The sequence below is a fragment of the Crocuta crocuta genome, unplaced genomic scaffold, assembly GCF_008692635.1.
Source record: "Crocuta crocuta isolate KB4526 unplaced genomic scaffold, BGI_CrCroc_1.0 scaffold271, whole genome shotgun sequence".
In the NCBI taxonomy this organism is placed as follows: Eukaryota; Metazoa; Chordata; class Mammalia; order Carnivora; family Hyaenidae; genus Crocuta; species Crocuta crocuta.
In genome coordinates, this window is record NW_027527824.1 from 3,743,105 (window position 1) to 3,770,344 (window position 27,240).

The window sequence follows — 27,240 nt, forward strand, 5'->3', positions numbered from 1 at the left end:
CCTCTGGTTCCAAGATAAGTACAGAATGCCAATGCACACTACGGACAGAAAACCACAATCATGGTTTTTTACCTACCCTTCCCCGAGAATCTGGAGAAAAGTTTCTCTCGCGGGGGGGGGGGGGGAAGGGGAGGCTACATTTCCAAATCCAATCAACCGGGTAACTTGGCAGCAACCCCAGACTAATTTCAGACCTCCTAAACCACCCTCTCTCCTATGCCTGTCAACTTCACTGGTCAAAGGCAATCGACTATCACGGACTCTCTGCTGAGGTCAGGCCGAATCCAGGGCAACTAAGCGCAAGGGGAGCTTCATACCAACCTGTCGGTGATAGTAGGCTGTGTGCCGCTCATTGGGGCCCTTGGCGAGAGGTCCTTCTTTTATCCAACTTGCATTTTACAGGAACACCTCCACCCCACCCCCAGTGCTCTGGGATCAGGCCCGACTCCGCAAGGGACACAAAAGTCCAACTCAAAACTCCATTCAGTCATCTAGAACCGCCGACTGGAAGGGGTCAAGGAAAGGGGATGGAGGTCGGAGCAAAACAGGCTATCTCCCAAAACAACCCGAGAGAGTCTGCCCGAAGGCGAGTGCTAGGGCTAGAGAGCGATCCTCCGAAAGGCACAGGGAGAAAACTCCGTCACGCAGGGAAGTCGGCGAGCCGCCGGGAAGGGGCCCGGGAGTCCCTCCGGGGCTGGGGCGGGATCAGCTCNGCCCCATGTCCCCGGGCCGGGGGGACCCCTCTCGTCTTCCTCGCCGCCCCCACCAGGCTCCGGGCGCTGAGACGACCGCAGGCGCCGGGGGAGGGGGTCCCGCAGCCAGAGGTGACAGGAACCTGATCTCTCAGCGCCGCGGGCTGCTCCCCATCCCTGGGAGGCCCGGACTCTTCCGCAGTCCGCACGGGCGGCGGCGGCGGCGGCTCCTCCCCGACGCGCCGNGATCCCTCCGCGGCGCGCGGGGCCGCCGCGCCGCCCTCGCCGCCCGGCCTCGCTCGTCTCCACCGCCGCCTACCCGCTCGCCAGTGCCGCGCGGACGCCTCCGCTGGAGTCCTGTTTGGGGGAGCGAAAAAGTAGTTCTGCGGGGCGGAGGGAGGTGGGAACAGCCCGACTCCGGGAGTCCCACCCACCGACCCAGCGTCGCCCCCAAGGCCCCGGGATCGCTGGAGAGCTGTACTTTGGGGTCTAGCTTGTACTAACTCGGCTTTACTCGGAGACCACCGGAGAGCACTCCCCCAGTGCTGAGGCGTCCGGGACGGGAGGCGTCACCCGCCCCCTTGCCCTGGAAACGTTTATTCATTAATGGGATGTACTTGCTCTTATTTTCTGATAACACGTAACGACTGCTTGTCACTGCTGGAAGCGAACTCAGGTAGAGATGCCAGGACCCCATCCGTCTCTTCTGCAGCAAACCCCAGCAGAGAGAGCGGGTTTGGCCTTGGCCGCTCACCTGGGGCACCTGCTGGCCTCGTCCCAGGACGGGGGCCGCGCGGCTCCCAAATTCTGGCTGCCAGGGTGAAGTTAGAGGACGGTGGTGCTTAGCACTGGGGGGAAATGAGAGTATGGGAATTGGGAGCCAGGATTTCTTGGTATAATATTGCTTTTAGGCTGCTTCTGCCTTGGCAAAGTGAAATGTATGATTTGCCAAATGGAGAAAGCATGGTGCTTTCCACAGCGACTTCACAAGCTTGCTGTGGAGAGAAATGGGAACAGCAAATAAAGTGCATTGATCCAGTAGAAAGCATTGCAGTTCTCTCTGGAGTCCCCAAATATTTGGGGAGGGGGGAGGGCTTCTTTCTTTTTCTACAGGGTACATTTAGATATCCATCTAGTTTTATGACTGCATAATTACATAGTGTAGCGATGTTAAGTACCACAGACAATATGGTTCAGTTCCACCTGCCAACATCTAAAGTAGCTGTCCCTTTACCTGTTTTAAGACTTAATGAGTTCAAACCTGCATTGGTGGGCGTGCATCTTCAGCCTTTCTGTGGAAGTCAGATGATAAAGCAAATTTAATAAAGAGTGGATGTGGAAAGGAGAAACAATCACTTCTTAACGACGCTGTTTCTAAGTCAACCTGCAACAGTTCATGAAAAGATCATTATCCATGAATAGATGCATGAGCTAAGGCTGACGTTAGAACGGGATAAAAAAAGGAAAAGATAAACAGAGGCCAAAGATGACTCTTTATTGCATGATTTTTTTTAATTTTATTTTTTCGGAGCACAGCCAGCTGATTTTGTAATGTTTATTTTGGGAAAGAATAGCAGTCGATTAAGGTTCCAAGCCACTTTCCCAATGATCAGACCAGGACGCATTGCCACCTGCTGGTGTACCCCAGGATAATTCTACCCAGAGAACTCTTTTCACTAAATTGCATATTTTTTTGCATATAACTGGAAAGAACTCTATCCAGTCTATATAAAATGACCAACATGCAAACCTTATCCCCAAACCTGTATTTTTCTTAAACATACTAGATATCATTTTGCCAGGTCCTAATAATTTGCAGGCTAGGTATGAAATTAATTGGACCCAATGACTCATCAAATCACGCATTTAAAAAATGAGTTCTCCTCTTTCCTTCAAGAATGCCTCACTACTTGAGCTTCAGGAATAAAACAAACTGGAAAGTTTCCTAATTCACCTTCTCTTCCTTGCATACAAAACCTCTTGGCAGGCTGCTTTCAAGATCTTTCCAAACTTAAACAGACCCAAAGTTCTAGCTGTGAGCAAAGAAGGCATTTGCTGTGGGAAAGCTTCAGAAGATGGTAAGCAAAGGATTTAATTAAGCCAGTGGTTATTCATTCCAGAACTATTTTTTTCAACGATGAAAATCTCTATGTTCACCCACAAAGCTCTAATGGTAAAAACATCCCTGAAAGCCTCTTTAGTACTGTTGGTAGCTCTAGACTGTTCTAAAGGCTCTAACTATAGAATGCCTTCAGAAGAGTCACACCAGTCTAGGTGGAACACACTCCCCACAGTCATTAGTCCCTTACCTAAAAAAATGACACCGGTGATACAATCCACCATGCATGCTTCTTGAGGTTTCCCGGGGGGAGGGGAGGGTGGCTATCCTAAACCATATTCTCATCCATTCTTCTTTCAATGTTTATTGAGCACCTACTATGTAGCTAACACTGTTCTATGCATTTGAAGTTCAGTTCTGAAGACAGCTGAGGATCCTTATGGGCATGGAGCCCACTCAACATCATTTTCAAGGCAACTGCCCAAACAAGTGGCAAAATAAAGAAATGAAGTTCTTCTTCTCTCTTTGGCAAACTGTTTTCTGTACTCTGTATGTAGATTGCTGCCCCGAAAAGTAAACAGTATTAGGAATGGTTGATGGTTAAGAGCAGGTAAGCAGTATTTCACAGAGAATCATAAATATGGGTCAACATTTCTACAAGCCAATTTTTTTTTTAACTTCTTGGCAAAATCACACCAAAGATATAAAGACAGACTCTGGGTTGATAAAAAAAATGTTTATTTTTATAAAATTTAGTACAAATCTTACTGAAATATAAATCTTTCTTGAGCAGTGTTAGGAATTATTATATAGTAATCCAAATGCAAATGAATAAAATACTTCATTTTGTCTGACCATACCACGTGTTAATTAGCCCTTCGTTTACCTGTGATGTCAAAACTTAGTGTCTGAACTGCTGAGTCACCTTCATTCCCCATTTTTCTCTAGGGAGGTTCCTTCAGAGTTACTAGCTAAAGCATCAAGGAAAGCTGAAATGAACAATTTTTCTTCCCTTATTATTTAGGTTATTCAAAATCTAAAAGAAACCTGCGTACATTCCCAGGAGGACCCCTAAAACAGCAAGGTCTGCAATCCCTTCACTTCTGAGGAGTAAAGAGAGAAAAAATTGGTACCAGATTAAGCCTATTCATTTGTCTGGTATGGAACAGGTAGCACTGTGCCAAAATTCAAGAGCCAGCTTTTTCTTTTTTTAAGCTCCTGCGCCAAGCCACTCTTTTTCACTGGGCTTTTGCTAAAATCAGCATTCCACAACATCTAACTCTGACCACAGTTTTGCTGGAAAGAGGCTCACCAGCATTCTGGGGATACTGATCACAGGGGAAAAAAAAAAAAGACAGAGAGACGGAGATGCTACCGTCAGATTAGTTCCACATGCAGCAAAGCTCATTAAACCAAATGACAGTCACTTTAAAAGACCCACTGTTAACATGCCTGGAAAGTTGCCTTTCCCAGAGCAATAACGTCATGCTGTTCCACCACTCCGCCATGGCTGGGCCATGACGTCCATTTTCAAGACCACTCTATTAGGTTCGTATGACCGGTGACCACAGAATGGGCGCAGACACTTCCTACTGACCTAGGCTTAGGCTTCTTAGGCTTCTTAGGCTTAGGCCCTGCACATTTGCTCACCAATTAAGCCAATCAATCCCCAGGGGTCTAAATAACATAATCCAATAAATAAATAAAAAGCAAATAAATAAATAAATAGTCCTTTTCCCCATAAAAGTTCTACATTAGAGACCTCCCTTAATAAGATGCCACAGTGTTGCTGTGAAATACACTCATTCACAAGGTTTAAACTGAGAGAGAGAGAACACAAGTGACCTACCCACATGATCTGGCAAAAGAGCGGCAAAATTAGTTAAAAGAACTCAGAAAGTCTAGATGCCTAGTCCCTCATTTCTAAGCTGACGTTCTTGCTTTTCCTGGGGTAGAGGAGAGACTATCACATGAAGAAATATTTTTTTGTTTCCTTCTAGGACTGGCCTCGTCGTAAGATTTTTTTTTTTAATGTTTTATTTATTTCTGAGAGAGAGAGAGAGAGAGACAGCGTGAGCAGGGGAGGGTCAGAGAGAGAGGGAGACACAGAATCCCCCTGGAGACAGACTCCAGGCTCCGAGCTGGCAGTCAGCACAGAGCCCGACGCTGGGCCCGAACCCACAAACCATGAGATCATGACCTGAGCCAAAGTCGGACCCTTAGCCGACTGAGCCACCCAGGTGCCTCTCATTGTAAGATTTTAACCATAGAAAGCGGAACCTTTTTCAGAGGAAAGAAAAAGTAGTAAGAGGGCTAAAGGGAAGGTATATGAAATAAAAATTGAAAAAAATAGCCTCAGCACCCCGAGGCCGGTGCACTTTACTCTTTGGTTCTGGTTTGCAGTATGTACAGCAAGGCTGAAACCTGAACTGCCACCTCAGGCACGGTGGAATCCGCATGCTAAATCCCTATGGAATTCAGTCACAGCCTCTCATGCCTGGGAGATTAATGCACAAAAGCCCTGAGAATTGGCATCGTTTTCCCAGTAGGGCAGAACCCGTACAACAGGACTCAGTAAATCTGCCCACACCTCATTCATCGCTCATCCGAAGCCCTAGCTCCCTGGTTTTTGTGCAGAAAGGAGTTAACAGAGCAAGCCTAAACTCCCATCCTTGGAAAGGCCTCCTTGCAAGGCTGGCCCTTGGCTGGCATCTGGGAACTTACATTTCAGGAGGGCTCCTTCATTAACTGATGAGAATGGCTCACGGTGCCTACACTGTGCAAATGATGTGGTTTATGCTGAACACCTGCTTTCCTTCTCGGAGCCGGGAATTTTGCTACACGCCAGGCAATGGCTGCCTGCATGACCCCCAATAGCAACCATGGGCACTGAGCATCTAATGAGCTTCCTCACTAGACATTCTACACACATCACCACAAACTGGTGCTAGAGGAATTCAGGGCATCCTCCGGGATCTCCACTGGGAGAGGGCTCTGGAAACTTGGGCCTGGTTTCCCCTAAACTCTGCCCCAGGCACCTTTTCCCTTCACTGCTCTTTCTTTGTATCCTTTCAGTGTAATTGATCACAGCTAGGAGTTGGACTACATTTGGAGTCATATGAGTCTCCTTAGCAAAGCACCAAACCTGGGGTGGGGGGGTGTCTTCGAGGACCCTCAACAGTTGGTTTAGGGTCACTTCTCTCATCCTTTCCCTTTGTCTAAGCACATCCCATGCCCTGATCCAATGCTCAGGATGCCATACATGCATCTTCCTAGAAGTCCCTCACTTTATAGTAAATGGGGTGACTTTATTTAAATGGCTACACGGAAAGCAGGAATAAGGGTTTGTTCAAGGAATCAGTTCTCGAAGAGATTCTCAAATTCCTTCCTGAGCTGTCTAACCATCTAGCATCCCAGAGACGGGAGGACCCAGGGACACCACGATCAAAGGAAGGTAGCTGTGCCCACCTCACAGCTCTGACTTCTTCACAACTACCACTAAGTAGTCTCACTTCCTACAGCTGCACCACGGTAGACATTACTGTTTTAATACTGGTACGGGCTTCACTCACCAATTGACCAAACGGACTGATACGTTTAGCCCTTTTTTGAAACCTAAGTTTGTTGTACACATGGTTCTCTAACAGCCGTATCTCCAGCCTGGGTCACGTGGCTGACTAACCCAATGTGTCACCTGGAAGAAGGGTCGGCTAGTGCGTTTTGAGATGTCCATTGCGTTTCCGCTGGCGCTCCTCGCTCCACCTGCTTCTCCAGGCGTGGTACTTCTTGATGCTTTTCCTCCATGCAAAGCGCCAGATGCTAAACATGAAACACCAAGACACAGCATACATTGCTACTCCCCCAACCTTCACAAACCACCTGGGCTTGGGGGAGACCATTTCACAGAACAGGAGGCGAGCTCCGACGCCGATCCTCACGCCAGTGAAAAGAGCCACAAAGAGGAAGTCCACCACATCGCCAGTGAAACCGTGGTAGTGCCCTGTTTCTCGGAGAAACCAGCGCATCTGCAGCAAGGGGTTGGTAATCTCACTTCCGAAGAGGACCGCGTTGACCTCTGTGCCTGATTCTCCAAGCGCCAGGGCCATGATGATGCCCAAAATACTCAGGGTGTGGTGAGCCAGCATCAGGGCCCCCTCAGACTGGAAATAGATGCACCAGCCCAAGTCGAAGATGAAGTAGCCCAAGGTGAGACACAGTACATGCACTTGGAGAGGTGTATTAGGTGAGCCTGAAATAAACCGAGACAGAAGCAGACTGAGTGACGGGGAGTTGTATAAGAACAGTGACCTTGCACAGGGGTCCTGTGTTGTCTCCCACAACTGGGCCATGACGATCAGTCGAATGACTGATGCAAGGCAGGCACATGCATTTTAATGACAACCAAGAGTAATATCTAAAACCTTGGTCTTTATCAAACCAAATGATGTGACAGGCCCAGGAAACACTGGGCTTGATGAATCAGACTTCAGTGAGTGATCTGAGCAACTGCCATTATCTCAGCGTCCTCTCTACGGAGCAGCGTAAGACTCAGTTATTTTGTTCTTTCAATTAAAATCTTACAGTTCTTGCTTTTTTTTCTTCTTCTTTTTATTTTATTTTATATGTTCGTTTAACCAGCTTTAAAGGTCTGCTTCCAGACTCTCTTACTTATTCTGCCCTGGATGTCGGATTAATTTCTTAGCTTAATGGGTTAGATTGTTGGACACTGGTGGCCCTGACGCCTCTTGAAAGCCGGCCTTGGAAAGAGCCCCAGAACTCAGTGTGTTCCCAGCTTAAGGAAATCGAGTACAAGGACAGGACATGTTGAAATCTATTTGAAACCTTCATATAAGACACAAAGCTTAATAGCCACCTTCCTATCAGTTTGGGGGAAAACTCAGAAGCTTAATATAGAAATTTAAGGAAATTCAAAAAAAGAAACTAAGGAATTTTTAAAAAATCATATCCTAAGGGATTTCTGGATTGAATTGTCCCTTGCAAATTCAATATGTTGAAACCCTAACCCTCAATTCCGCAGAATGTGACTCTTCTGAGATCGGGCCTTAAAAGAGCTAATGCAGTTAAAATGAGGTTGTTAAGGTGGGCTCTAATCCTATATGGCTGGCGTTGTTATAAAATAAGGAAATCAGGACACAGACACACCCAAATGGAAGACCACGTGAGGACATGGCAAGAAGGAAGCCACCTTTAAGAAAGAGAGTGAAGCCTTAAAAGAAACCAAACCAGCCAACAATTTGACCATGGACTTCTAGCCTGCAGAACTGTAAATAAGTAATTTCTGTTGTCCATGCTTTCCACTCTGTGGCATTTTGTTATGGCAGCCCCAGCAAACTAATTCAAGGGGATACAACTTTTAAAAAAAAAATTTTTTTTAATCTTTATTTATTTTTGAGAGTGAGACAGAGGGACAGAGTGTGAGCAGGGGAGAGGCAGACACAGAATCTGAAACAGGCTCCAGGTTCTGAGTTGTCAGCACAGAGCCCGATGCTGAGCTCGAACCCATGAACTGTGAGATCATGACCTGAGCCAAAGTCTGACACTTAACCGACTGAGCCACCCAGGTGCCCCGGGATGCAACTTTTTTACTCTAAGGCAGTAATACTCAGACATCTAGCCACTTAAAAATCAGGGGTCCCTGGGTGGCTCAGTCAGTTAAGCGCCCAACTTAGGCTCAGGTCATGATTTTGTGGTCTGTAGGTTCGAGCTCCACACTGGCCTCGAACAGCTCAGAGCCTGGAGCCTGCTTCAGATGCTGTGTCTCCCTCTCTCTGTCCCTCCCCTGCTCATGCTCTGTCTCTGTCTCTCAAAAATGAGTAAACATTAAAAAAAATTTTTTTAATCAATATAGTTGTCCAAAATTATAAGACATGCGTTAAATAAACAATGGTGTATGCATACAACACAATATCATATCACAATTAAGGATAAAAAAATCGATATAGATGTCCTTTCAATATACAATCAAGTGACAATGCAGATGATCAAAACGTACGTGTAATACGGTCCATTTGTGTCTGTTTGGGAGTGATGGTAGAAGATGGGGATACTGGCTTTATGTTTTGTACACTTTGATGGATTACAATATAACAGGCATTTAAAATTTGTTTTAGGGGCGCCTGGGTGGCTCAGCCAGTTAAGCGTCCGACTTCAGCTCAGGTCATGATCTCACAGTTTGTGGGTTCGAGCCCCACAGCAGGCTCTGTGATGACAGCTAACTCAGAGCCTAGAGCCTGCTTCAGATTCTGTATCTCCCTCTCTCTCTGACCCTCCCCTGTTCATGCTGTCTCTCTCTCTCTCTCTCTCTCAGAAATAAATAAAACATTAAAAAAATTTTTTTTTAAATAAAATTTGTTTTAAAAGTAGAGAGTTGGGGCACCTGGGTGGCTCAGTCAGTTGAGTGTCCAGCTTCAGCTCAGGTCATGATCTCACAGTTCGTGGTTTCGAGCCCCGTGTTGGGCTCGGCTCTGTGCTGACAGCTCAGAGCCTGGAGCCTGTCTTCAGATTCTGTGTCTCCCTCTCTCTCTGACCCTCCCTGCTCATGCTGTCTCTCCATCTCTCTCTCAAAAATAAATTAAAAAACATTAAAAAATTTTTTAGTAAAAAAATCAAAGTAGAGTTATGAAAAGCAGAAATAGGGACACATACAGATTCAGAGTTAAAAATGTTACGACTCCCAACACAAATTATAATGGTAATTACTCTTCACTATTGTACACATTCTGTGAAAATGTCCCATTCTTCCAAGATTCCCCCCAGATTATATGATCTGTTAGGGAAAGCCCTCTAACAGTGCTACCTACCTGGGTGGGTAAAAGGCCAGGGGCCATCAATGAAGCCAATATATGCCGAGAGGCCTATGGAGAGGACTCCATGGGTGAAGGTAACCATCCGGCAGCTCCACTCATAGCTTCGGTGCTTATTCAGGCGGCAGAAGGAAATGTAGAGAGAAAGCCAGCCCCCTAGGCTGCACAGCACCTGCGGACACAGAGCTAGTGCCATCCTAGGATGAAAAGACCAAAACCAGAAAAACAAAGGATACACCCTAAGAAAATAGCACTGGGTCAAGGTGACTATAGTCTTCATTTCTACTACAGGATAGGACAAAAGCATTGCCTTTACTGAAACTCTTCTTTATCTACACAGATGAGACTCTTTTTATTTTTTAATGTTAATTCATTTCTGAGAGACAGAGACAGAGCATGGGTGGGGGGAGGGGCAGAGAGAGAGCAGAACACAGAATCCAAAGCAGGCTCCAGGCTCTGAGCTGTCAGCACAGACCTGGACATAGGGCTCGAACTCACAAACCCTGGGATCAAAACCTGAACCAAAGTCGGATGCCTAACTGACTGAGCCACCCAGGCGCCCCACAGCTGAGAATCTTCTATTAAAGCATGACTAGAGGGGCACCTGCCTGGCTCAGTCAGTTAGGCATCCAACTCTTGGTTTGGGCTCAGGTCATGATCTCACAGTTTCATGAGTTTGAGCCCTGCATCTAGCTCTATGTTGGCAGCACAGAGCCTACTTGGGATTCTCTCTGCACTCCCACCCCCCACCTTCTCTGCTCCTCCTCAGCTCACACTATCTCTGTCCCTCTCAAAATAAATAAAATAAACTTTTAAAAAATATTTAATAAAGTATGGCTGTAGTTCTAAATCCATATTCCTCAGAGGTAACTGGTAAACACTGAAAACTGAAAAACAGCAACTGCATTCTGAGTTAGTAAACTGCCTAATACAATGTGTTGTTAGGATGAGTACAGGTCAAGGGTCACCTGGGTGGCTCAGTCGGTTAAACATGGGACTTAGGCTCAGGTCATAATCCCGTGGCTTGTGAGTTCGAGCCCTGCGTCTGGCTCTGTGTTAACAGCTCAGAGTCTGGAGCCTGCTTCAGATTCTATGTCTCCCTCTCTCTCTGTCCCTTCCCCACTCATGTTCTGTTTCTCTCTCTCTCTCTCTCTCAAAAATAAACATAAAAAAAATTTTTTTTAAAGAGTGAGTACATGTCAATAATCTGCCAGTGATGACTGACCTTGAACGATACATGAGTAACATAATACATGTATTAGATAATGTGTTCAAGCTTCAAAACTCCAGTAAGAAGCTCTGGTGTAAAAAACGGAACTATCACCCGTGGTTTCTGCTAGAGGTCAGATGACACATAGCAGTTTAATGTGGTTTGAAGCTGATATTAAACTCAATTGAAATTTGGATTTAAGTCACAGGTTTATCAGTTAAAATGGAAACTTGAGGTAACCCTAAATACAGAACTAATCAGAGTCTAGATATTTTGGAAGAGAAAACAATCTTAGTTCAATTCAGTTCTGAAATCCAAATCAAAGATTAACCAAGAGGGAAGCAGGGGGATTTAGAGATACAAGTGGGAAGTTTTTGTTGAGACAGAAAAATATCTTTAAGGCAATTATTTAATTAAACATAAAGTCAGAAAGCTATATTTTGAAATTTTTACTGATGACAAATATATCAGGCCAAGAATGACTGTAACTGAGTCAATTTAGTCACACAGGACTAAAATCTTCAAGTAACCAAGGTGTTATTAATATTTGTTAGCTCATCTATTGAAAGTACAAATAAAAAAGAAATATTTCAGGTATCTGTCTCATCTCCGCAGGAATTTTCTGCATGGCTACACTTACTGCTTAACCCTATTGTGACAAGTGAAATAATATCTGAGGACCAACACACTTCAGTACACCAGCCACTCCCCAGAATGCTATCCAGAGAGGGCTTTATGAAGGTCAAGTTCTGCACCACCTTCATCTGAAATCAGGTTTCTATTCAAGAAAACAGGTGTTGATCACAGACCTGAGTTCTAATTCTGTCTGTACCCCTAACTATCCATAAAAGAGGGGGCAAATCACTTTCACCTCTTGAGCCTCTGAAGAAGGAAAGGAAAGGAACGGAAAGGAGAAGGGAAAAAGGAAAAAGGAACAGAGAGAAGAAAAGAGGATTCAAAACTCTAATCTGGCCCAGTTCTGACAAGGTTCTGAGATAAATTTTGTAAAGCATCGAGGCCAATTTTCGGAGCAAGGGCCAGAAATACAAAGTACCCAGAGTGAAAAGAACCGTCCTCGCTTACTTCCTTCTAAATGCCAGGGTCACCGGCCAGTAATGCGGATCAGCTCATTTGGATCTGCTGATTAGTATTTTTAGAGTCCTCTTCCCTGAATCCTAATTCCCTGCCAGAACAGAGGAAACAGTCGTCTATTTACAAACACTTAAAAGAACAGACATTTGTAAATGGCAGATACGAGTCTGTGACCCTGGGAACGTCAGTCCATCTCTGGATTTCGGGTTTTCACTCTTGGGTAAAGGAACGGAAGGGTACTGAGATGGCCGACGCGGCTCCCAATTCCAAGGCCCCTGTCGTCGCTCCTCCCGTTCCAGGGCCACATTCGGGAGGAGGAGCGCGGGGCGGGCCCACCTGGCTGGCGGCCGCGGAGCAGGCGTGGCCGGGGCGAGCTGCNGCACCGGGAAGCCTCGGGCGCCTCGGCCCCAGAGCTCGGAGCGCGGATCCCCGGAGAAGGAAGCGGCGGAAAGAGGGAAGGAGGACGAGGCTCTGGCGGCGGCGGAAGAGGAGCCGGGGGTCTGGGGGCACCTTGTGGCTGGGAGGACGGAGCGCAGAACCCGAGCTGGAAGGGGGACGTCCGTGAAGGGTGCCGGAGGGTCCTCCTCCTTCGCTCAGGGCCGGGGGGAGGGGGGGGAGCGGATAGCGGTGTGTGACCTGGTGGTCACGTGAGACCTGCAGGCTGTGGCCCGTGTTTGCGTGTTGTTGTTTATTTCGATAATTACCGTCCCCTCCATGTTGGGACAGCCCATCCAATAATCAGTGGTTGACCACCTGCTGAGGGCTCGCATCCCTACTAAGCGCTATGGGAGATGTAAGACGTAGTCGCTGCCCTCACGCTTGAGTCTCAGTTGTGAAACAAGCACACAGTTAATTTGCCAGGAAAGTGCTCAGGCCTGGGAATTAGAAGTTGATTCCTTTTCGTTATAGCCCTGTCACCAACTGGGCAGTAGAGTATAAGGCTTCAAAATAAACCCGGCTTGGGGCACCTGGGTGCCTCGGTTGACTTGTGCTTCCCACCTGGGCTCAGATCATGATCTTTTTTTTATTATTATTATTAAAAACTTTTTTAATGTTTTTTATTTATTTCTAGGAGGGAGAGAGAGAGAGAGAGACAGCGTGAGCAGGNCCCTCTCTCCGCCCCACTTGTGCCCGCGGTCTCTCTCAAAACAATAAATGGACATCAAAAAAATTTTTTTACAAATAAATAAACCCAGCTTGGTTACTGACTCTGTGCGTTGCGCAAATTAACTTTTCTGTGCCTCCCTTTTCTCAAGCATAGAACGGGGATAGTAATTGCTATCTTATAAAGCTATTGTGAGACTCTTACACACCTGTGTAAAGCGCTTAGAACAATGACAGGCACAAGGAAGCCACTATATAAATGTTCATTGTTGTTGTTGTTGTGACACTGGGGTAAATCCTTTCTCTGAGATCTATTTTAATACCAAGGGAAGTAAGTTGGAAGAGATGACCAAACTAGTTTGGAGGATTAAATGGCATAAAGGGGGCATATGGTTTGGTTTATCAGGATGGGTGACAATGGGCCCAGACAGTCTTGAAAAGAGAAGATGATACGTAGAAGTGTGAGCATTTACACCACGGCTGGGGAGTAGTTAATAATCTAGTTTTGGCGTCTATCTTGTCAATCTCTCACGAGTAAGGATCAAACTGTTTTCATCTTTGTTTTTCTAATTCCTGGTAGGAGGCAGGTGTAATAGATGTTTGCTGGTTGAATGAATGGGAAATGAACCTGGAAAAGTGTACTAGAAGCATATGGTGGCTCCTAAACCCTGTTGATCTTCTATACCACTTGGGAAGTGTTTTCAAAATACCCTTGTAGGCTATACCTTGAACAGTACGATTTAGTAGGCTTAGTGTGGGGCCTAGGAATATATATCTTTTAAAATTTCCCCATGGGTCATTCAGATATTAGTCACATTTAAGAACCACTGCTGTCAGAGGGCCTTAAATGACTCTGATGCCAGACTGAGATGCCAGGCTGAGGCATCTTATTATGTGGGTAACAAGAAGTCTATGATGTTATTAGGCAAGGGAATGATTTTATCAAGCCCTTACTACTCAAAGTGTGGCCCCTAGCCCAGCACAATCTCCATCTCCTGAGTTTGTTAGAAGCACAGAATCTCAGACCTTAACCCCAGACCAACTGAACCCCAACATGAAAACTGCATGCTAACAAGGTTCCCAGTGATTTGTATGCACAGTTGGGCATCGGTTCTCAACCTTGATGGCACAATAAAATCATTTGAGGAGCTTTTAAAAATCTCCAGGCCGCACCCTGTAAAGTAAATCAGAATCTGTGTGGGTATCCATCTTTTTAAAAGCTCTCCTGGTGATTTCTGTGTAACCAAAATTGAGAATCACTGCTATACACGCAACTAAAATCACTATAAGACAAACTGGAGAAGACCATCTGCTTCACGTGGGTAAGAATAGACAAGCTAAGAGGTAATGAGAACCTGATGAAAGAGAAGACAGAAGTATCCATTTCACTAAACGGATAGTAGTCGGATCTCAACTCTTCCCCATTTGCTTACAATCACTGCAGTATTTTCTCCTTCTTCTTCCTCTTCTCCTTTTTCCCCTCCTCTTCCTCCTTCTTTCTTCTTCTAAGTTTTACTTATTTAAGTAATCTCTACACCCAATGTGGGGTTTGAATTCATAACCCTGAGAGCTTTCAGGGCACTTTAGTGGCTCAGTCAGTTAGGCATACAACTCTTGATTTCAGCTAAGGTCATGAACTCACTGTTCATGAGATAGAGCCCTTTGTCAGGCTCTGCACTAACAGTGCAGTGCAATGCAGAACCTTCTTGGGATTCTCTCTCTAGCTCTTTCTGCCCTTCCCCTCACTCCCTTCTCTCTCAAAATAATAAACATTTTTTAAAAAAGTTATATACTCTTCCGACTGAGCCAGCCAGGTGCCCCTCTTCTTGTTCTAGTATCTGGATTTGGAACTAACTTCTTCCTGCCACCATTTTCCAGGAAAGAACAGACTATTAAAAGGCTTCAGGGGTCTAAAGGCTGAGGGGATAAGGAAGGTGCCAGTTCTTTCAATGGAGCCTTTATCCTAGGGTAATTCATAGTCCAAGTTCAAGCTTCATTACCTGGAATTGTATTTACTAATTTATATATCTTTGGCCGCAACCCTTGATTTACCAGATCAGATATTCGTGAACAGCGATATCCCCCCGCCCCCCACAAAAGTTCTGGGCTATAATGGAGAACAGGAACAGGAAGCTCTCCACCAATTTATTTGAATAATAATGACAACAATTGTGTTTATAATCATACTAATAGCAGACGTCACTTATTAATGTACCCGGCATTGTGCCAAGCACTTTACAAATATTAACTAGTCATTTCTCACAGCCCTATGAGATGGCTACTGTTGTTATCCCCATTTTATAGGTGAGAAACTAAGGCACAGAGAAATCAAGGAACTCACTCAAGGTGACATGATTAGTGGGAGGTAGATATGAGTATGAACCCAGGCAGTATGGCTCTGCACTTGACAAGAATCCCCTACAGACATACACTGTACTATTCGGTATTCACAGCTCCTAACCTCAATGAAGGGCACTAGAAGTTATTCAGATGTTGAAAAAAAAAAGAAAGAAAGAAATTTAGTTTTCAAAAATCGTAATTTCCCATTATGTACCAGGCACAGTGTTAGTCATGGGCATAGAGAGAAACAGAGACAGACTCAGCTAGAGGGAGCTCCCCACAGTCTAGAAGAAGAAGAATCAGCAAATGCAGTATGTGAGTTATGACAGGCACACACAGAATGCGCAGGAAGGAGAGGCACTGAGCCATGAAAACTTAGCTTCAGGATTCCTCACTTGAGTCCTGAGGCTAAGCTCATTCTCTGAATTGCACCAAAAGTCCTTAGAATTAGGAGCCCATGGCAGGGCCCACCAGTCTTCAGTCAACTAAAAATTGAAGTATGAAAACTTGCAAAGTAGCAGGATCAATTCTTCTCTTTCTTTCCCCCAGGACAACGACTGGCTTTTGCCCTTCGATTCCCTTGTGCCTAATTATATGCTGAAGAAGCTAACCAAGCTTTGGTTGAACTTCACTGGGATTTTAGGGAATCACGCAGCTCTGAAAGGCAAATCAGTGCCTGCTTCCAGGGTTTGGCTCTGCTGAACAATTATCCAAGACAATGGACAATGGAAGCTACTGAAGGCTGAGCAGTTAGGCTACAATTCTGTATTTCTTTCATAAAAACTGTGCTCAAATAGAGAGCCCAGAAAGAAACCCCCCATAAATGGAGTCAACAGATCTTTGACAAAGGAGCTAAGGCAACGCAGTGGAGAAAAGATGGTGTCTTTAACCCATGGTGCTGAAACTACCGAACATCCACATGCAAAACAAAACAAAACAAAACAAAACAAAACAAAACAAAACAATGCAGCTGCACGCAGACCTCACACCCTGCACGGAAAGGAACTCAAAATGGATCATAGGCAGACATGTAAAATGCAAAACATGTAAAATTTCAGGAAGGTAACACTTAGATGAAGAAAACCTAGATGCTCCTGGGTATGGTGATGCCTTTTTAGATGCAACAACAAAGGCACAACTCAGGACAGAAATCATGGGTAAGCTGGACTTCATTAAAATTAAAATCTTCTGCTCTGCGAAAGATAACTATCAAGATAATTCGAAGACAAATCACAAACTGGGAGAAGATATTTGCAAAAGACACATCTAATCAATGGCTGTTAACCAAACAAAGCCTGATGCAGGGCTTGAACTCATGAACCATGAGATCATGAATTGAGCCAAAGTCAGAGGCTTAACCGACTGAACCACTCAGACACCCTGCAGCTCTATTCATAATTGCCAAAACTTGGAAGCAACCAAGATGTTCTTCAGTAGGTGAAAGGATAAATAAACTGTGGGATATCCAGATGATAGGATATTATTTATTCAGTGCTAAAAGGAAATGGCTCTTAAGCCAGGAAGACATGGAGGAATTTTAAATGCATACTACTAAGTGAAAGAAGCCAGTCTGGAAATGGTGTGTACTGTGATTCCAACGATATGACCTTCTGTAAAATGCAAAGGTATTAGAGACGGTGAAAAGATCAGCGGTTTCCAGGATGTAGGGGGTAGAGAGATGAATAGGTAGAGCACAGAGAATCAGGGCAGTGAAAATACCCTGTATATTCCAATGATGGGTGTATATCATTATATTTCTACCCTAGCCTGTAGCATGTGCAACACCAAGAGTGAGCTGTGAACTTTGTGTGATTATTATGGGTCAGTGTAAGTTCATTCTTGGTCTAAAAAAAAAAACAAAAACTGGTACTTTCTGGTGAGTGATGTTGATAATGGGGGAGAGGCTATGCATGTGAGGGGGCAGGGGTATATGGGAAATCTCTAAATCTAAAACTTCTCTAAAAAAATAAAGTTTTTTAAAAAGGTGAAATGGGGGGCACCTGGGTGGCTCAGTCGGTTAAGCGTCCGACTTCGGCTCAGATCATGATCTCACGGTTCATGGGTTCAAGCCCTGTGTCTGGCTCTGTGCTGACAGCTAGCTCAGAGCCTGGATCCTGCTTTGGATTCTGTATCTCCCCCTCTCTCTTACCCTCCCCTGCTCACACTGTGTTTCTCTCTCTCAGAAATAAATAAAACATTAAAAAAAATAAAAAATAAAATTAAAAAAAAGGTGAAATGGATGAAAACCAGCATTGTGGACAGTGCAGAATATTAACTCTAGGCACTCACCTGAATAAGATGTCACGGTAGTCAGGATGGCTACAGAAGGGGTCAGCTCTGGCGCCCATGAGTATACAAAGAGTGTACGCATGCCTGTGTGTGAATGCACAGGGATGTACACAAGGGCTCATGGGTGGCAGAATGGTCCTTTTATATACTCAAAATTAGTGCCGAAGACTCCTCTTACTGTCTCTGCTGCATACATAGCCACTTCCAACGGGAACTTTTCTTGAGGCAGTACCTACTACTAATATGCTTTCTTCTCCAGCATCATGTATGAAAGAATAGTCTTAATATAAGGCCCATTCAAACAACAGAAACAGTGAAGTCTTGATTATTTACATACAGATTCCCCACTTGGATATTATTTGCAACAAATGTTTCATCCCAATTTTGGTCACCCCTCCCCCCTCCCCCATGAGCCATTACAGTTTTGAAGCGCTTCCCTTTCGCACAGGTCACTGTCAACCTGAGGAATGGTAACTACTTACATTTTTATTAACCTAAGAAAACCCACCAGGTTTTCAAAAGTCACAGTGCATTTCCAAAGCCACATATATTTGATTGTTTAATTATGCTTTGCTTTTCCTATCTATTGCTTTCTAGTGTGGATACTGGATAATTGACCTTCAGGACATCTGGGACATGAGCTTTTCAGCCTCTGCCTCCACCTGTTAAGTCTGATGACTTGGCCTTAAACCTCCCCCTTACTATTCTCCGATGATGATTCTGCCCCCTTATAAAATGAGGCAACCAGTTTCTTGCTACTCTGATCTCAAGGTAGTTCTGTCAGAAAGAGTAAGAACTCTGAACTCTTAAAAGCCCTGTGTTAATGTAGGTCATCTTTAGCATCAGTATGGGGAGTAACAGATGTAATGCACCAATTTGAAGCATTGTCCCATCCCATTTTTTGTGAGTAATCTCTACGCCCACTGTGGGGCTTGAACTCACTGCTCAAGAGTGATCAGGAGTTGCCCACTCCACTTACTGAGCCAGCCAAGTGCTCTCCCATCTCATCTCACCATATACATTCATATCCCCCCTCAACAAAAGACACAGAATAATCTAAACCTCTTATCAGTAGTAGAATCGTTTATATCATAACTATACAAGTTTATTTAAGAACAGAGAGATTCCTTCGAATCTCAACATTTTCTTGGATATACAGTCTTTTTTTTTTTTTTTTTAAAAAGTTACCATCTCTGGAATGGCTTTCATGTTACATCTCTACACACTGGCCCACAAAGAAGGAGACTAGAGATAATGTTCCCAAGAAGTCAACAGATTCCCAGCTCACGTGGGAACTCTTGTGGAAGCTAGCACAGTATTTCACACTTTGGCATTTTTTTCCTTTCTTTTTCTTTTTTTAAAAAGAAGATAAAATATTACAGCGATGTCTTCAAAATTCACACCTGAGTTAAAAATTTTGCTGGAAGAGTCCACATTAAGGAGAGAACGTCGTTGCAAAAACCGGAAAGGGCTATATACAGGTATTTTGCCAACATAATTGTTACGTGTTCGCATTTGTGTTCTTTCTTCTGCAGCCGGGGTGGGGAGGGAGAGAGGACCGAGGTAAGGACAGGGAGGAAGAGAAGGAATAAGCACTCCTGGGTTTTAGAATCGGTTCAGAGGCGGTGGCTAAGTTTGGGGTCAAAACCGTCATCTCTCTTTCGGGTTGTTTGGCACACCAGGCAAACTTTGGTTGTCCCTGAGAGTCCCACGGATGCGTTGGAAAATAATGGCAAGACGTCCTTTCTCCAGAAGACTACTGCCACAGCTAAGCTGTCTGAAATATTTAGAACTGGAAGACGGGAGCACAGGGAAGGAAGGTAAAAAAGGTAAACAGTGAGGGGGGGGCCCATATGTTTCAAGAGCACTGAGAGTCAGCACATGGTTCAATCACAGTTTAGATCTCTGGAGGCCCTCACTCCTGAAGAAGCAAGAGTTTGGGTCGATAGTGGGGGTTCTCTTTCACTCTTCTGACAGTAATCTGTCCATACACAGAAGGTATGATTCCCTTCCTTCTGGTGGGGAATACAGGGCCAGGTGGATTAGGAGAAACTTTTTGGTCTCAGTGGAGGTAGGTGGGATGATTCCATCGGTACCAAGATCTGGAAGGAAGGAAAAAACAAGTCAATGCGTAAAGGTGCTAATGTGATTGAGGAAAGACATGAATGGGCCGTGACTGCTAACAGGTATAAGGTTTCTCTCCAGGGTGATGAAAACGTTCTGGAATTAGATTATGGCGATGATTATGCAACATTGTGACTACACTAAAACCCCCTGGATTGCACTTTCAGTGGTAAATTTTAGAGTATGTGAATTCTAGTTCAAAACACTGTAAAACATGTACATTACATGGGTTTCCCCTCCCCCCCTTATTTTTTTAGCAGGAGTGTTTGAAGACCTCCAGAAGTCTGGTGTGTGCAACAATATTGGCCAGTAAGACCTGGCTGCCTTGCTGAGTGGCCTGGGTTCGGACCAGTCGATTCATCTCTTCTGGCAAGGTACTACCTAACTTTCAAACGCCTCTATGCTCTGAATCCAGAGTCATCTCTCAAAGCACCTGCTCTGAGAATACTTTTTAGAGCAGACTCTTTGGCCCCAGGGGTGGCTTCCCTCACTGTATCCCACGTGGGAGCCCAAGATCAGCTGGGGGGTGGGGGGTGGCGGCAATATTTCCCTCTCTTATTCTGTCTACCACATTGACAGCTCCGGCTCACATCAGAATGCCCCGAGAGCAGGGCTCCCGGCACGAAGTGGAGCGCCCCTAAGCCCACTGAAGGACCTGGCCCTTTCTTACAGGAGCGTTTGGAAATTTCCACCCTCCCAGTGAGGGTGGAAATACTGGCTTTGTTGACATCAGCTTCTTGCCAGGGCTGCTGACTGGCCGAAGCTTCTCTTTAAAAGCCCACTCTCTAGGGATACGGTCCAGCCTGGCTGTGTACGCTGTCCCCGCCCCGCCACCCCAACTCTCCTCTCCAAGAAAGTGGCAAGCGCTCTTTCCCAAAGGATCGACCCAACTTCTTGCACGGTCCCTTGGCCCCCGCTGGAATGTCTCGGTATTCTCTCCTCCGCCTTACCCCGAAGAGTTAAAACCGGAGGCGCTCACTGCTGCTTTGGAGTTATTTTGAGATGCAGTGGGGCTGTTGGCGTGGAGTCCGGAGCCAGGAGATGAAGGTCCGCTGCTGTTCCCAGGGGAACAGGATGACGTTACTGAGGACGAGGAGAGGCAAAAACAAGGGGAAAATAATGGTGCTGGGTTCTGGGACCTCGTGGCCTGGCCCCTCAGACCTGTATCCCCAAGGAAGTCCCTCCCCCTCCCTCCCNTAAATGCTCTTCTCAGTGCGCCCGGCCCTGGAGAGCGGCGTGGCTGGTTCTGCAAGTCCAAGAATTGCCAAACGCAAAAGGGACAGATGCCAAAATCATCCTACTCTAGGACACACCCTGGGCCGGGCGTATGTAGCCCCAGACTGAGAGGTGGGGGTGGGGGGGAAAGAACAAGAAAGCTCGGAAAGGAGGAAAGAAGGAAAGAGAAGAAAGGGACTAGGGGAGGGAAAGAGCAACTGAAGGCGCAATTAAAGATCGCCAGCCTCTCTCGTGTCCCCATCTCCACTGAAAGATACCCGTGTATCTCCTAGAAAGAGCACAGCCAGGACACAGGAGGTCCAAGCAAGCCTCGGTCCCTGGCCATTTGCTAAGCAGCTCTGACCTGTGGCATCTGGCTTCGCTCCCCTCAAACTCATTTCTGTCTTCTGTAAAAGAGCAGATTTGGATGCTCGTTTTTGGGTTTCCCAAACAGCATCCGTGAATAAGGGGACAGATATCTCAGCATCCAAGCAAGCCAAGATACCTTGAAGAGGGGGCAGCAGTGCTATTGATTGATTATGTGTGAACAAGAGGCAGACACTGGGGCTGTCCTGGGCACATGCAGACATATGGTCACTCTCCTAGTTCTTTGAAAGGCTATAGGTACTTTTTGAAAAATAAGAGTGCTGCAGAATATTGGTTTGGAAAACCCTGCCTTCTCTACAGCTCATTCAGGGATGTAAAATGCACTCCGGTGCTGAGAAAGGATGGCTGCTAAAACAGAAAGCAAACACTAGTTTTAAACTTTGCTTCCTCAGGGGCGCCTGGGGGGCTCAGTCAGTTAAGCGTCCGACTTCGGCTCAGGTCATGATCTCATGGTTCGTGGGTTGGAGCCCCGCGTCAGGCTCTGTGCTGACAGCTAGCTCAGAGCCTGGAGCCTGCTTCAGATTCTGTCTCCCCTCTCTCTCTGACCCTCCCCTGCTCATGCTGTCTCTCTCTCTCAGAAAATAAAACATTAAAAAAAAAAAAACTTTGCTTCTTCAGCATTTCCCAAACTTACATGATCACAAAACCCTTCTTCTAGCACAGATTTTAATAGCCATCGAAATACATTTAAGGAATGCTGACGTAGTCACCTTTCAGGTCTACCGTCCCATTATTTAAAGGAATTCTGGAGTTATTAAGAAACCCCATAGTAAAGCTCACCTGTTGCAGACATGGTGTTGTGGACAGGAGGGACAGAGAGGGGGCCCAGAGACCCAGAGGGAGAGACCTGGAAGGCAACAGAAGCTTGTAAGTGTCTTGGGTCTGCTCCCTTCTCCAATCCTGAGTGCTTCTGCCAGGGTGCGGGGCCGCAGACTGCAGACAGTAGAACTCAGCATCCGTGCCAACTGCCTAGCTCCAAACCTACACTCTGTCCCCCGCTTCCAGAAGAAGGCCTCTGGACCACATACAGCATGCGCTCCAGGTCCGGTCCGGCACCAGCTCCCTGCTGCAGACACCGGGCCCTGCCCTCCCCGCTGTGTCCCCTGACGAGGTGACCTCAGCACTGCCAGGGTGAAGCTGCCGAGCAGAGGGCTTGGCTCCCCGCTATGACAGACACTGTTGTTGGTTGGCCGGTGCCTAGTTCTTTTTTTCTAAGAGATCCCTTTGCTCAGTACAGCAGAGCCCGGCCCTAACAACCCTGTTTCGGGATTCCTGGCCTGGTGTCCGGGTGGACCATTCACTCCTCGAAGCAAACAGGAGGAGCTGAACTTTTGTTTTCCCCTGGAGACCTCACAACATTGCCAACTTGGAGATTGGGAAGGGACTTACGATCATTCAGTTTAAACCTCCTTACGTTTCAGGACTCTCCCCCCTTAAGAATTACTGCCTTAGCACGACCTGGAAAAGGATGTCATAGAAAGAACAGACATCAGGGCCCAACAGATCTGGGGATGAGAACTTGGCTCCCCCATAACTATCCATGTGACATTGGGCAAGTTACCTAACCCCGTTGAGATTTGGTTTTCTCATCCATGAAACAGAGGTAATACCTCCCTTCTATTTCCTTTTAATTAAGATTTAATAAGATAATGTCCATAAAGCTTCCAACTCAATGCCTGGCAAAGAGTACCAGGCTTGTTAAGTATTAGTTCCCTTCCTCCCCGAAAGGAAGCTGTCAACTGTCTCTGGACACTGGTCACCTCTTCATTTGAGCTGACATCTGCACACCTTGACTTTCCTTTATTCTTCTCCTGCCGACAGGGGAAGCTCCAATCAATGTTTTCAAAGGACATTGGAAGGAAGTTCTCAGGGAGCTGTGATTTGATATTCCTCCCCTCCCCAGCTCGGATCATCTCATCCCAACAGGATGCGGCATGTATTCGTTTCCCAATTAATCAGCTCCGGTCCTGCTCTCTTCATTTTCCTGCCCTCTTACAATGAGCCTCCTCAGTAGGCTGGGGGCCCACGAAGGGTGGAGACAGGTGTGGGGCCTCCTGGTAAGAGATGTTATCAATGATTTCTCTCCCTCTTCTCCTCCTCTCCTCCCTACTGCCACACCCAAGACATTTGTTGTTGTTTGAAAATAAATAATGTGTTTAGTCACTGTGACCAGCCTCTTCTGTTTCCTTCTGGAGGCAGGCTATGCATATGCAAGCAGATGCATATAAGGCTCCCCCTTTTTAATTTTTTATATAATCGCTCGCTAGCATTCTGCCCACACTGGTTTGCACCATTTTGTTTTGCTTTTTGGGTTTTTTTTGTTTGTTTTTGTTTTTGTTTTTTTGCTTAACTGTATATTCTGAGGATCACTTCATATCAGAAGCAGAAGAAACTGTGTCCTAATCCCAAAGAGACTGTGCCTGAGGAGAAGATAGGGTCAGAACATGTTCTCTATCTGCTGCCTCTGTAACATCACAAGCATTAATGTAATTATTCATTTACCATCTTCTCCCCCTCCCCCCCACTAGGCTGTAGTCCTTACAAGGGCAGGGTGATGCCTGTGCAGGTCTACTACAGTGTCTAGAACTTTGTAGGTGCTCAGTAAATAAAGGCTGAATGAAGAGAATGAATCAGGCTCCTTCCCAGCTCCCCCATGCCTCCCACTGCTTTTCTCCATGTGGGTGTCTTGGGTTGGGGTGGGACCAAAGTGAGAACCTACCTCCCAAAGCCCCATGTTTAAAGATTGCAATGTTCTTATGACATGGTTCCATTTCCTTGATACGCCTGACATAATCTAGCCCCCGCCTACCACTCCAGGCTCCTCATTCACACTCATTCATCCCCTGGGTTCCACCCCATGCCAGCTTTCTATGCTTCCTCCTTCCTACCCATCCCAGCCTCAAGGCCTTTGCATACACTCTTTTCTCTGCCCAGAATGTTCTTCCCTAAGCTCTGTCCTCCCTGTGCACCCCCGAGCCCCCTTAACATCTACCCATTCTTCTGCTGCCAGTTTGAACATCCTTCCTCCAAGGAGCCCCTGACACCCGGGACCAGGTTAGGTCCCTCTAAATCCCCTTCCATCTCCTCTAGAGATTTCATGACAAAGAGCATTTGCTTAGTGTCTGTTTTCCCTGCTGGACTGCGAACAGGGATCATACGCATCCTGTGTACCACCATGTCCGAGTGCCAAACATATGGTAGGTGCTCAATAAATATTTAAGAAAAGAACAACGAATGAATATCCTTTGCCTCCAACTTAACATTTGCATTGCTTTCTCCCACCTGCAGGGTAATTTGGTACCTGTGGCCCATCATGAGCCAGCTCTCATCAACCTGACTTAGTCCCTGAACCTTAGCTTCAGCCAGATGGCAACATTGTGATTCCCCAAATGCAGCACATTGTTTTATAATCCCGTGCCTTCTCACAGATGGTTCTTCCTGCCTGGTATGGTGTTCTTACTAATTCTTAATTTGTTTAAAGAACAAATTAGGGGGCAGCCCTCCCAGACTCCATTCTGATTGGAGTGTCTCTCGTCTGCGTTTGTCTGCGCTCCCAGAGCACTCTTACAGGGCTTCTCACATCTCCTTCACTGCAATCTCTTGCCTCCTCTGGCTCCTCCTTCTTAGTTTCTTCCCCTACCTGTCCCTCACCTGCTGGCATTCCCCAGGGTTAAGTTCTAGACTTTTCTCTTGGCTCCTTTGTACAAACACCATAGCTGAGCTCCTCCTCCCCCAGGATATCAACCACCACCTTATGCTTATGACTCCCTGATCCACACCTCCATCCCGGCCTTCTCTCCTGACCTCCAGACCCATCATTCCAAGTGCCCAAGGACAGTCCCACTTGGGGGTCCCACAGGCCTCACTCGACATTATAATGATGCAAAGAAGGGAAAGCATCACTTTTTCCTACTCCTGAATCTGCTCCTTCTCCAGTGTCTGATTGTCCCATCAATGGTGCAATCCCTTGGCCCATCAGCCCAACCTGAATGCTGAGAGGCAGCCCAGAGTATTCTCTTTCCTTCGTCATTTCCCTGCCCCTACCCGATTTCCATTTCATTACCCCAGACCCAATAATTCCACCTTCTCATTATCTCTTGACTCTCTCCCTCCCCCTCTTTCTTGCCCCTAGCTTTGCTTCAGCCCTCATTATCTCTTTCCTGGGTAACTGGAGCCACATCCTACCTGGTCTCCCTGCAACCAGTCTTCTGTCTCTCAAACTCTCTGCACCCTTTACACTGCGCTCGGAGTGATCGTTCTAAAGAGCAAATCTGACTGTGTCAGTGGCCTGCTCAGCATCCTTAAGTGACTTCTCCAAGCCGTCTCCTTAGCATTGTACGTAGGCCCCTCAGTCTGGCCCTTGCTGGTCTGTCCAGCTTCATCATTCGACCTCCCTTTACAGGGCACCACGTATAGTTCCGGGAACATGCCATAAACTTTCCCTGTTTCCTGCTACTGTTCTTATACTTCCCACACGCCCCCCCCCACCCTCCCCGGAGAACTCCACCCCACACTTATTTGCCTCTTCACTCCTTGTCATTTTAGACTCAGCTCAGGTATTAATTATCTCCTTGGGGAAGCCTTCTCTAACCACCACCTTTGCAAGGCTTTGTTAGCTGTAACTCCTAAATTCTCCTAGAGAAATTATCATGTTGTTTATCATTTGTTTCTTTGTCTCCTCTGCTAGGTGGTGAGATCCTCTGGGACAGGGGACAGGTATTATTTATTTGTGTATCCCCAGAACTCTACACAAAGATCATTATATAGTAGATGCTCAAGGAATGTTTGGTGAAAGAATGAAACACGTTTTGATGGAACAGTTGTGTTCCACTCCAGACAAGGCTGAGTCTCACCCATCCTTGAGTGCTGACAGATCTGAGGACTGTGGCATTGTTCCCTTCCAACTCTAGCGTCCCTAGGGATAAAGGAGAAGAATGTTCCTCCAGGCACCATCTTTCCCTGGATGGAGAAAATATCTCCTACTCCCAAACTTCCAAGTTATTCCCAGCCCTGACTTCTCCCCCTGACAGCCAGAATCACAGACATAACTGTCCACTTGACACTTCCTCTCGGATCCTTAAAAGGCATGTCCAGCTTAATCTGACCAGCTCCGAATTCTTAATTCCCCCTCCCAACCCCCACACCTGTACCTCTGGCATTCTTCATCATCTTAAAAAAAAAAAAGGCAGAGCACCTTCCAACCAGTTGCTCACACCAAAACCCTTGAATTCATCTTGGCCTCATTTCTCACATTCCATATCTGAGCTCTCAGCACATCTTATTGGCTCCATGGCTGATGTATATTCAGAATCCAACCACTTCTTGTCACCATCATGGCTACCGCCCTAGCCCAAGCTTCCTCTACTCTCAGCCTGGTTACTGTAGTTCTCCTCGCTGGGGTTTCTTTTCCACATAGATTATTCTCCACATTAGCCAGTTCAGGCTTCTCCACTCACAGCTCTCCAGTGGCTTATTTCGTACAAACTTTTGGTGACCTCCATGACCTTGAGTGGTCTGCTCTACGTTACGTCTCCCATTTCCCCTCCTATACTCGCCTCCTTCCTCATTCTGCCCCAGCCACACTGGCTTCCTTCTGTTCCTCAAACATGCCAGGTCTTTTTTACTTGCTGATCCCTCTGCCTGGACCACTCTTTCTTCTAGATACCTCATTCATTTTCCACACTTTGGGCTCTACTCAAATGTCACCTTACCAGGGAGGTCCTCTCTGACCTCTCTATTAAAAAAGCGTCTCCTCATAATTACATTCATTCCCCTTATCCTTCTTTATTCTCCTTTATATTATGTTTATGTGACACACAGCATCTATTTGCCTATTTATTTATCGTACGCCCCTCTCAACTCCTGACCGCCATCTTCCCCAGGATGGAGAAGAAACTACCTTCC

At 46.2% G+C, this 27,240-nt stretch overlaps 3 protein-coding genes across 6 annotated transcripts in view; all 3 read right to left on the reverse strand.

Annotated features, from left to right (window-relative positions):
• ARHGEF12 (Rho guanine nucleotide exchange factor 12) overlaps positions 1-708 on the reverse strand; it is a 146,846-nt gene extending 146,138 nt beyond the window's left edge. For all 4 annotated transcript variants that reach the window (XM_077776748.1, XM_077776751.1, XM_077776740.1 and 1 more), the window contains exon 1: positions 322-708. In XM_077776748.1, coding sequence (XP_077632874.1) covers positions 322-353 — 32 coding nt within the window. In that variant the 5' untranslated portion in view covers positions 354-708. The remainder of the gene's footprint in view (positions 1-321) is intronic.
• Positions 709-3,473: 2,765 nt separating this feature from the next.
• Positions 3,474-11,953, reverse strand: TLCD5 (TLC domain containing 5). The gene is made up of 3 exons (XM_077776766.1): positions 11,869-11,953; positions 9,573-9,772; positions 3,474-7,000 (listed from the first exon to the last, which is right to left on the reverse strand). The coding sequence occupies exons 2-3, from the start codon at positions 9,769-9,771 to the stop codon at positions 6,462-6,464; spliced, it is 738 nt and encodes a 245-aa protein (XP_077632892.1). The 5' UTR covers position 9,772; positions 11,869-11,953; the 3' UTR covers positions 3,474-6,461.
• Positions 11,954-18,762: 6,809 nt separating this feature from the next.
• The window catches only part of POU2F3 (POU class 2 homeobox 3), a 61,003-nt gene continuing 52,525 nt past the window's right edge, over positions 18,763-27,240 (reverse strand). Inside the window, exons 11-13 of the mRNA XM_077777776.1 lie at positions 22,117-22,183; positions 20,685-20,817; positions 18,763-19,712 (exon numbers count right to left, since the gene is read on the reverse strand). Of these exons, the coding sequence (XP_077633902.1) occupies positions 19,673-19,712; positions 20,685-20,817; positions 22,117-22,183 (240 nt within the window). The 3' untranslated portion in view covers positions 18,763-19,672. The remainder of the gene's footprint in view (positions 19,713-20,684; positions 20,818-22,116; positions 22,184-27,240) is intronic.